This window comes from Carlito syrichta, unplaced genomic scaffold (genome assembly GCF_000164805.1).
Source record: "Carlito syrichta isolate Samal-C Ts95f unplaced genomic scaffold, Tarsius_syrichta-2.0.1 Scaffold304031, whole genome shotgun sequence".
Taxonomy (NCBI): Eukaryota; Metazoa; Chordata; class Mammalia; order Primates; family Tarsiidae; genus Carlito; species Carlito syrichta.
Window position 1 is genome coordinate 517,895 of NW_007248127.1, and position 10,914 is coordinate 528,808.

General features: G+C 57.2%; 1 protein-coding gene across 2 annotated transcripts in view; it reads right to left on the reverse strand.

The window, feature by feature from the left end:
• Nucleotides 1-3,808: 3,808 nt before the first annotated feature.
• TRIM29 (tripartite motif containing 29) overlaps nt 3,809-10,914 on the reverse strand; it is a 26,249-nt gene continuing 19,143 nt past the window's right edge. For both annotated transcript variants that reach the window (XM_008059421.2, XM_021713074.1), the window contains exons 7-9: nt 9,969-10,067; nt 6,895-6,971; nt 3,809-4,025 (exon numbers count right to left, since the gene is read on the reverse strand). In XM_008059421.2, the coding sequence (XP_008057612.1) occupies nt 3,963-4,025; nt 6,895-6,971; nt 9,969-10,067 (239 nt within the window). In that variant the 3' untranslated portion in view covers nt 3,809-3,962. The remainder of the gene's footprint in view (nt 4,026-6,894; nt 6,972-9,968; nt 10,068-10,914) is intronic.

Genomic DNA, 10,914 nt, shown 5'->3' on the forward strand with positions numbered 1-10,914 from the left:
CTGGCTGTCTGTCTTGCTCTTTACCCAGTGCGCTGCCTTGGATGGAGCCCTGCCAGACTCACGCCCTCTCAGGAGCTGCAGCATCGAGCCTGCTGGGCCCGCCCACCCCGCTCCTCAGGCCAGCCGCCTGCAGAGGGAGCCCACGGCCAGTACCCACACGGGGAACCCTCTCCCTGCCCCTCCTGCAGAATTCCATGCCGGTCTGGGCAGGGTCTGGTGGGGTGAGCGGCAAGCCCCTTGCTCCTACTCAGACGGTGGGACTGCCATCACGGTCACACATTCCTCAGTCGAGGACAGAAAGGTCTACTTAGTTCGTGCGGAAGGAGGGGAGAAAAGGGGCTCTCATTGTGGAAGGGTCGTGGGACCCAGTCCCGACCGCCTGGGTTGGGGAGGGGGTCCATTAGCTGCGGTGAAATGTTGCCACCTGCTGGCCAAAGTCTGGAACTACAGGAGCCCGTGTGCCGGTCCTGGGGCCGGACGCAGCTGTCTCACCCTGTCCCCCCCTAGCAAGTAGAGAAGACTTAAAAGGACAGGAAAAGCCAGGTTGGGGTGTTGTCATTGTTGCTGCACACAGCTTTTGTCGCTCACCACAGCCCTGTAAGATGTCCCTACTGAGGCTCAGACAGGGTGGGCAGCTTGACCCCTCGTCACACGGCTGGCCGCTGGCTTCACCAGGGTTCCAAGTCCGCGAATCTGGCTCCAGCTCCACACACTGTCCTCTGGCCCTCAGGGGATGTCTGTCCAACTCCCCTTGTTTTTGTCACCTTCCTCTCCCACCTCCTCTTCCCAGACGACTGCTTTTTGGCCTCCAAGGCCTGTTCATGTGCCAGGCACTGCTCTAGGAAAGCACAATGGAATGGCTCCTGATATCACAGAGTCCATGTTCCCGTGGGCCCTGAGGCCCAGAGTTCAGAAGCCTCCAGGGTCCCCAGCCTTCCTCCTTTCTGGCCAGGGAAGATTTCTCCTATAGGGACCCACGGCCCTGACAGGGTCTGCAGGAAGGGAGAGGCGGCAGGGGTTGAGTAAGGGAGCCTTGGGGATTTGGAAGTCTTGTCTGCCTCAACCCAGCCCTGAACCTGGAGCCCCAGGCTCAGGCCAGGCTCAGTTTTCCTGTCTCTTCCAACCTTCCTTGCTGCGGTCTTTACCTCACAGACTTTTAGAACTGGAAAGGAACCCTAGAAATGATCCAGTGAAAACCCCTCATTTTGTAGATGGGGAAGATCAGACCCAGCCAGGAAAAGGTTCAGGTCCCCCAACTACCCAGCTCCCTGCTGAGCCCTGGCCCTGTCTCCCTCCTCCCTTGTCCGCCAGTGGGCTACCCACATCACGCCAAGGACTGCCTGAGCCCAGGGTTGGTGGGGACAGGATCAGGAGAGCATGGGCCAAGACCATGCCCTGAGTCTGAGAGAAATGCCAGAGGAGATGGAGCCTCACTGCTCTCCTTTCTCTCCCTTCCCCTGAACCCCTCAGGACCTGCAGTCATCCTGTGTTCACTCATGCTGTGGAGGGAGGCCTTCTCAAGAACCAGGAAGAAAGGATTCCCTTGATTGCTTGATAATCACAGCTCTGAGGATGATGGAACTGGTGGGGACTGATCGGGGGAGCGCAATGCTGGGGCATCCCCCCAGCTCTCAGCAGAGGGCTCAGGCTTCCCACACCACAGTCTTCCTGACTTCCCACGTGCCAGCCTCCATGAGGCAGGTTGCAGCCCCTGGTGAGGCCTGGGCCCAGGGCAGGCAAGGGTCTGGCGGTCCACCACAGCTTTCCCTGGCCTGGGAACTTCAGCCAGTCCAGGGTTCCCATCCACTCCTCTCCTCTGGAGCTGGCTGGCTTAGGGCAGGGCCCAGAGAACCGGGAGTCCCTCGTGGCCAGAGCCCTGCTCCGGGAGCCTGGGTATCTCTGGAGCCCACATATGTGGCTTTCCTAATGGTCACAACTCCAGGGACTGCAGGTCCTCAAGCAAGTAATGGGGGGCTGCAGGACACAGGCGCCCACAGAGGTAGACCTGCTGGGACACCCAGAAGGGATCGCTCCTCAGAGGCCGTTGCCTGGGGGAGCCAGCACCCAGGGCAGGGGGTTAGGGGGAGAAGCAGCCAATCCCAGTGACATTGCAGTCCCAGCTGCCAAGGGAGGCCCTGAGGTGGCCAAAGTATGCCAGTCCAACCTTTGGTGGTCTCTCCTGACAGCCCTAAGGGTCTTCCACAGACATGCATAACCCCTACTCTCTTTCCTTCCTCCATTCCTCTCTCCTGCTTCTTTCTCTTCTTTTGCATTTCTCCCTTCCCTTTCTGATCCCCAGGAGTCCCTCCCAGGAAGCCTGGCCACTGGCTGGGCTCCCACGGCTCCCCTGGCCCAGCAGGGACCCCCAAAGAGGGACCAGCAGCCAGATTATTTAAGGATTTTTACTTGGGTGGGGGAATGCTCCTCTGGTATTGTTTGGTCCTCAGCGTGAGGAAGGACAGTGAGAACGGAGGGGCGTGGTTGTCTCCACTACACCAGGGAAAAGGGTGTCGGCTTTTTGCACCTTCTTCCCTCTCTACTCTCACGCTTCCTCCTGGCTTACTTACCTCTTCCAGGAAGCCTTCCCTGACCAGCACCTCCCTGGGCTCTCAGGGACTAGAAGGCCTCATCCCCAGACTCCATCTCCAAGCCCAGGATAGTACTGCCCTCTGTACCCTGGCTCTCCCGCCAGCTTCAGCAGTGGGTGCCTCTGACAAGCAGGCCCTCCTGCCAGCGAGAAGTCCCTCAGGTCTCAAAACTCTGGTCAGCTCCACTCCAGTCTCTGCGCGAGTGTCAGAGTGTGCTGGGTTACAGGTCCACACAGGTCCTGGCCCCTCCTCCTGCCAGCCCAGCCCAGAGTCGGGACTCAGAGATCTGAGCACTCAGACCAGCATACTCCAGGCCCACACCCCACTGTCATTCTTCCATGTGCTCCTTGCAAGCCAAGGTCAGCCTCCCCCCAGCCCAGGCTCCTGCCCATACACATGTCAGAGGAAAACTGTGTTTAAAAGAACTTTAGCCAGGCCCTCTGGGGACCCCAGGGAAATGCTCACTCAGTATGAGAGACATGACTGATGGTTTATTCTGGAGGGGAAGCCCAAGCTAAAGGTCTCCTCCCCCACCCCTGCAGGCTGGCCCACCCACCCATAGCCCCCATAGGCCCGGAATGGGGGTGAGAGGAGGGGCGACCCCACCACACCACTCCTAGTTGGGTCTCCCCTCCAAGCCCTGGGTCCTGTGTCATGCAATGTGGAGGATAGTCAGAGGGACAGGGCAGCAGCTGAGGGTGGGGCAGTGTGGAAGGCACCCTTGTAAATACACCTGCTGTTACCAGCCCAGCCGCTCCTTCCACTGTCAGGAAGAATGCCATGCATAATTTCATTACAAAATTCGTGAAATTCTGTAGGTCAATAGCATCTTCCTCAGGGTGGTGGGCCAGTCGCTATTTTCATGGGTGGATTATGTCACTCTGAATAGCTTCTCCCGGCAGGTGGAAAAAAGAAGCATCTCGGCTAACATCATCCTGCCAGCCAGGAGAGCCTGCCTGCCAGGGAGCACAAGCAGATGTGATGGAGACCCATGGCCCGGGAGGCTTCCCTCTGTGGTGGCCACAGGCTGCAGGTCCTGCCAGGCCGGCCAGGCGTTGATAGGTAGGACCAGAGAGGACCCGCAGGCCCTGCCTGTTGGTAGAGCCAGGCTTCTGGGAGGCAGGAGGTGGGGCTAGGAGGGTGGGACGTGGGCAGTCGACCTGGCCAGGCCTCAGGGGAGGGGGTCTTGGGAAGAAAGAGTCAACAGGTCTGGAGACAGCAGGCCAGGGCCCTGAGAGACTGGTGGGGGGGCTGGGTGAGCAGCGCAGGGGCAGGCTCCCTCCCACCCAGATGAGCACGGTAGCTTAGAAGGCATGAGCAGCAGGATCAGTAGGGAGGGTGGGGCTGTGGCGCCTTGTTCTGCCTGCCCAGGGCTCATGGGGCCTCATTGGAGCCGATCCCGTTGCCTTTGTTGACGTAGAACGGCCGGTAGTGAGACTGCAGGGGGAAACGAGAGTGGTTAGGGAGGCCAGGTGGCAGCTGAGCCCAGCCTACCCCAACATCCCCCCAGGAGGCAGCAGAGATCCAAATTCCAACAATTCTAGGGGCCTTGTGGTCTGACCCACAAGATCTATCCATCCTGTGGTCAGGGGTTGGGCCCTAATGTTATCAGAACCTCCAGGTTCGAGTCCCAATTAGAGTTCATGCCCAGCAGTTTCTTGGTGAACTTGAACTTCAGCTCCCCATCAGACTGGTCCAACTTTCCACGGCCCGGGAATGCCCTCCCAGTGCTACCATAGCTACCATTTATCCAGCACTTTCTACCCTTCAGAACTTCATAGCACTGTGCCAAGAGCTTTAGATGGATGGACTCATTTAATTTTTACAACCACCCAATTAAATGGATTACTATTATCATATCCATTTTATAGTTGAACAAATCAAGGCACAGAGAGGCCAGGCAGCCTGCCCAAGGTCACTCAGCTGGTAAGTAGAGGGCAGGAATCCTGGCCCAGCAGGCTGGCTCCAAAGGTCACACCCCCAACACCCCTGCGTCTTGTGTCTTGGCATCACTTCTCACGTTGCAAGGGCTTCCTGTGTTTGCTTCTCTCAGTAATTCTCCCTGACAGAAGGGGTGCAGAGAGGGCAAACAACTGCCCTACCAATGTGGCTCCAGGCTCTCCCCAGCCCCATTCCTCCCTCAGCCTGCCTCCCTTGGTATTCAGTAACAACTCTCCCAGGCTTCTCTGTGTCTCACATCTCCCAGGAATTTCACAAAATCAGCACCCCTCCCCCATCTCTTCCTGGGGGCCCTGAGAAGGCAGCCTTTCAGGCTGGAGTGGAAGAGCAGAATTTAGCTGCGACCTGCCTGGGCGGGCACCATCAGCCCCTGGAGGGTCCCAGGGAGTGGACTTACCCCTGAGCGGGGTCAGAGACTGAGCCCAGCCCCACACCCCAAGGAGCCCTCAAATGGGAAACACCATCCCCACACCACACACACCCACCCAAGGTGTTCGCAGCCCCAGCCCTTGGCCCTGTCTGCTGGGGAATGTGCATCTCCTGGCCAGCTCTTTGCTTACATCTGGTCCACAGCAGGGTTCAGGGGGCCCGTGGAATGCCAGGGCTGAAGGTCCTTAGCTCAGACTTGGTTAACCAAGTACTAAACAAAGGAAGAGACTAGACTCGAGGAGGGAAAAGGACTTAGAAGACAAAGTCATGCAGTACTCCATGGCAGAGCAGGGCAAGGAGCTAGGTCTCCTGATCCCCGGGAGCCTAGCCTGGACCCCAGAGCAGTCTGTAAGGCAGAATCCATGAGATGTGGAAGCAGTTGAAGCCTTTCTTTCAGGAAGGCCAGGTCAGCAATAGGGACTGCAGGTTGGTGAATGGTGCCGTTTGGTTAAGAACCTGGATGGTGGGTGGGTAGGAACATGGCCCCACGACATCCTGATAGGGTACTCCCTCACCCTCCTGTCTCCTTTCTGGCTCAGAGTCACAGCACATGAGAGTTAGAAGGACTCTGAAATCATCCAGGTCATTCGGTTTATGTTACAGATAGGGGAACTGAGACACAGAGGAAGAATGACTCACATCGGCTTTTACACAGCAAGTGAGTGAGAAGGCTGAGGCCAACCCCACCTTCCTGACTCCCAGGCCAGCCTCTCTGTTCACCAGCACCTGCCCCCATTCTCCCAGTGGTGGGTGCTGGCTGGACATCAGGACCCTTTCTTCCATGGGTCTTATGGCTCTGATGAGCCTTCTCTTCGGGGACCCAGGCTCTGGGAGGGTGGAAAAGCATGTGGTAGGGAAAGGAAGGACCAAATCTAGGAACAGAAATCTTTTTTCTCCCCATATCTGCTTTCTGCAGTCCTGCTGTTGCAGTGCCCCTGGGCCCGGCTCCAAATTACACACACAATCCCTTAGCTCCCCTCGCCAGCAAATTAAAGATTCTCTCCAATTAAACCAGCCCCAGCCGCTATGTGGTCCAGAGCAAATCGCCTCCCCACGCTTTGACCTCCAAATGCAAAGACAGTGAGAGCCAGGGGCTCCAGCCCCCATTCCAGCAGAGTCCCTGATGCCACCCACATGCCAGAGCTCTCTCATCAGGGCCCAGGACAGGCCTTCCGGCAGGCTCAGCATGTAAACGACAGGCCCTGATCAGTAGGTCTTGGGCAGAGGTCGGGCATGTCAAGTCTAAAGGGCATTAGGGGTCATCTCAGCACTCATATTAAAAAAGCAAAAGACAGAGTCCCAGGGAGGGCATCTGACTCATCCAGGATCCCACAGGCAGCAGATGGTCTGAACCCCAAGGCCACACTTCCCTGTCATGCTGCCTTCTCGTGCCCCTGGCTTAGGGCCATTAGACATCGAACCCTAAATATATCTATCCCTAACTGTCCAGCCTTCCACCCCCATATCATCACTGTAATGGCATCTATGCTGTCAAGAGCTGGGGAACTGCCCCAGAGAGGTGGGGCCCATCTCTAGCATACCTGTCCACTGGACTGAGTGTTTTACAGCCCAGAGCTGGTAGAAACCAAGCTGTCACTCCACAAGCATGGACACCAACAACCATTTACCAACTGAAAAAACCAGGGCTGCCCACTTTACAGATTAGAAAACTGAGGCCCAGGGAGTGTATGTTCAGCCAGGCCTCCTGCCTGTTAGCCCTAGGTCTCTACTACCGTTGTTGTATGCAAATACTCAGGCCACTGCTGCCTCCTCCCTCCACCCCATGGCCCAGAGATGTCATTATCCTCCCACAGGCTCTGGGCATGTGAAGACTGGTTGCCCCTGGAAGGCCCTTCAGTGCTCAGGTCTCTGGATCTGCCTGTGCCTAGGCGGATGCTCCTAGCAGTACCCCACTCACCAGCAAAGTCTGCTTGCCCGATTTCCAAGTCTGGGGTTGGGCCTTGGGGGTCTGGCTCCGCATGAGGGAGGGATAGCCTGAGAAGACAAGAAACTCCGGTCAGAGGGAGCACCAGCAGGTGATCAGGGGCCCACAGGACTGGAGCAGCATGGCTGCCTGCTCCAGAGTGGCCACCAAGTATCATCCAGCCCATTACCAAACGTAGCCACTTGAAGAGGCCAGTGCCACAATGCAATGGAAAATCCTGGGAAGCAGCGAGGCAGACAGGAGGAGGAGGAGCTGGCCAGGTGGGCTGGGCCAGGCAGCCAGCCAAGGAGTGTCATCTCCAAATCTGGGTCCACATCACACTGTTCTGTGGGGACTTCCACGCACCCTCCCTGAAGGTTCATACCATGGGCTCCCCTCTCCCTGGAGCCCAGGAGTTTCTTTTGCTAAACGCAACCTCTAGGACTTCCGGGCAGGAGGCACTCACTTCCACACCCCCATGCAGGTTGGACAATGTTCCGCCTTCACTGAGCCCCATTCGTGCCAAGCACTGTGCTGGGGGGACTGTGCATCCATCTCCTCATCCAGCCCAGCCCCCGCCTCTGTGAGCCCAGCGGTTTGCCCGAGTCACACAGCTTATGAGTAGCAGTCAGGATTCAAAAACTTGTTTTGCCGGACTCAAATACTCATATTCATGTTTCTTCTGCCTGACTCCACTGCCTCTCCCATTTCACCAGTCAGAGACTGGGACCCAGAGAAGAGCACAAATTTGCCAGTGTGGTTGGGATGGCAAGCCCGAGCAGCCCAGAGCAGAAGGCATTCTCTGGGCTCGGTTGTGAAGGTATGGGGCGAGGGTGGGGCTGCCATGTCCCATGCCCCTCAGCTCAGAGGCTTTTCTAAGGAGCTCTGGTACGCAGAACAGCAAAAAGCACTCGGTGTCAGCCATGAGCCTACAGGGACAGGCAGTGGTACCTGGGAAGAAATAGGCCATGATGCGGACACAGGGAACTTAGGAAATAAACAGGTTTGTCCTGGACCAGAGTCCTATCCAGTGAGGCTGCAGCCTGCCTTAGGGAAGTCCCTGTCTTGCCCTGCTCCAAGTAAGAATGACCAGATTGGGTCCGGAGCACTGCCAGGCTGCCAGCTGGGCTGGCCCTTCCCAGGTTGGCACTGAGCAAAGGGGCAGGGGCAGGAGACAGAGCGGAGAACCCAGGCTTCTTCCTGCATCTGGGGGTGAAGATAGCCTTGGAAATGGGATTCCATGGATCCCGAGTGGAAATTGAGAGGGGGAATTCAGGCCGCACCTCTCAGTTCCCCAAAAGAAAATCCTATACCAGCCATGGGGGGGGATGGGGATGGGGTTGGGGATGGGGATGGGGTTGGGGTTGGGGTTGGAGTGACCCAGGAGACCAGCCTTATGCAGCAGGCAGAAGTCCAGACAGAGAGTGAGCTAGGGGTGGCAGGAAGGGCATGCATCCCTCTTCCAGGGAGCTCTGGGGAGGAGGGACCAGGACACCCTAGAAGTGGCAGAGAGCCCCATAGAACGTCCCACCTTTCCCGCTGTGGGAGAGGAAAGGGGAGGGATGGGAACACAGGCAGGTACCGGGATTGTTTTTAAACAGCCCACTGCGGTCCAGTGGTTTGGAAAACTCTGCAGTGGCCTGTCCCAGGGTGGTGAACTGATAGGGGGTTTTCCTAGGGCCTGCTGGGAGGGAGAGAGAGAGGCATTAGTGGCATGGTGCTGGTCCCAGAAGAGGCCAAAAGGACTCATGCCTCACTCTGGGGCCACCTCTCTCCACAGCCATCACTCAGCCTTGGGGACTGGCCCTGGCAGCCCTGAAGATACTCTGCCACCAGAGCTGCTGGAGTGGGTACGCATGGGGTCAGTTCACGCAGGTGAGGGTTCTCTTCCCATACAGGGCATCCCCTGTCCAGAACCTCCTGTCCAAGGCCATTCCAAGCCAGCCTGGTGAGTTGATACACATGCAGGTCAGAATAGGCGTGCCTGGTCCTTCCTTCAGGGTCGAGTGTGTTTGAGAAGAAGTTTTCCTACTCCAAAACCTAACATGGGAGGGTCTACACAGGCTGATGGGGAGTGTGAAAGCTCCAAATCACATCCGAGGGAAGCCACCTTGCCTGCCACATAGCCTTTGGTCCAGGCTTGCCCAGAGAGCAGGAAGGCAACTGCTGAAAGCCAGACAGGCCAAGACAAGTCCCAGAGCTCCCCAGGCTTGGCTTAGGGATGACATCGCCAAGGGTTCTGCAGGCTGGGACCCTCTACTCATATTCCCTTCTCCTTCACCTTGCTGGTAGCTCCAAGAATCCAGGCCCTGGGTATAGTCTAGGCCCCAGGATGGGTGATAAAGCTCCCTCAAAGCCTACTGCTAGGGGTATGTCTGCCCTGCATAACGCCTTTCCTCCTCTCTCTCCCGGGCCCTCCCAACCTGCTGATACTGTCTTCCAGGCTATATGTCTTGGGTTCTAGAAGAGGGAAGGGTTTCTCCCACCAGAGCTATCCCTGGGAGAGATGAGAGAGCCTGGGGTATGGTTAGGATGATCCCAACCCCAGGGAACAGGAGGCATTGACCACTCATCCTTCCAAAGAGTGCTGGGGACATAGCAGACAGGTGAGGACAGGGTGTAGAAAGAAGGATCAGACTTGGAGGACCTTGGAGGTCACCCAGTCCTGCCTTTTCCAAAGGGATTTCTGCAGGAATGTGGCTCTGTGGGATCTGGGCAGGCACCACGTGGCCACAAGGTTCTAGAGTCAACTAGGAGTTCAATAAACTCTCTGCAGTACAGAGACCCCCAGAAGGTGAACCTGAGAGATCTAGGAGGTGGGGGGTGCCGTGGGTGTGGCATGTCCCACCTTCCTGCCCACTGAGACCTGGGCATCATTAGGAACTAGTGTATGGTGAAACCACCCCCAAGGAATGCTGATGTGGTCCAGCCCCACCCTGGCCTCCTTTACAGCCGAGACCATGGCGGCATCTCCTGGGCTCTCAGGCCAGGGCGCTCTCCTCTTGAGGGAGGGAGGAGCTGGCACAAAGGTTGGGGGGAAGTAGCAAGGAGTGAGGGGAGAAGCTCACCTTTCAGGGAGAAGGAGGAGCTGCCCTGGACAGCAGGTAGGTCGTTGTCAGAGTTCTGGATGGTGGAGGAATATTCCCAGACCCGGGAGGTGTAGTTACCTGGCAGAGCAGAGAAGGGGAGTCAGACACCTGAAGCCGAGAGAAGGGGAGGGAAGGCAGGAACAGGACGCGGCCAATTCTGTGACTCCTCTCCAGTCCCTGACCATGTCTCAAGCTAGGATGCCACTGTGCCCCCAGTGACGCCTTCCCCCATCCTCCTGCCATCAAAGTCATCTTTCTAAAATGCAAAGTGCAGTCATGTCCCTACCCTATCTAAAGGTCACTGTCCTCAACTCTGCCCACAGCTCTGTCATGAGCTGCTGTCCCTCTCCCCCACCATCCCCTCCCACCTCTCCTTCCCTCTGTCACTCAACATCCCAACCAGCCTGAGCCTCAGTGTTTTAGATGCACCACCTTCTCTCTTGCCCCAGGCTTTGTGCCCAGCCCTGGTCCTCTGCCTTGGACACTTCTGCTTCCCACCCCTAGCAAGCACATGTACTGGGCCTCCATGTGTCAGCCTACCTGTCACTTGTCCAACATCTGCATGTGCCTTGGCCCCATACCCCCTTCTCCCCACAGCCCCTCCTCCATGGGCTGCAACTGCATGTTTAATTGTCTCCCCCAGCGGGCTCCATGGGGGTCTGGAATGTGCCTGTCTGGTCCTGCATCATATCTCATGCCTGGCACAGAGCCTGGTTCCTAGAAGGTGCTCATTGCATGACTGGTGGGTGAATTCGTGAACAAACAATACAAACACATACGAAAACTCGGGGACAGAGGCAGCTGACAGAACTCCTGAAATCTTGTTTTCCAAGTTGGAAAGGCTAACTCACCTCAGCCTGTAATCCCGCGCCTTGGGAGGCTGAGGTGAGTGGACTGCCTGAGCCCGTGGGTTCGAGACCCACCT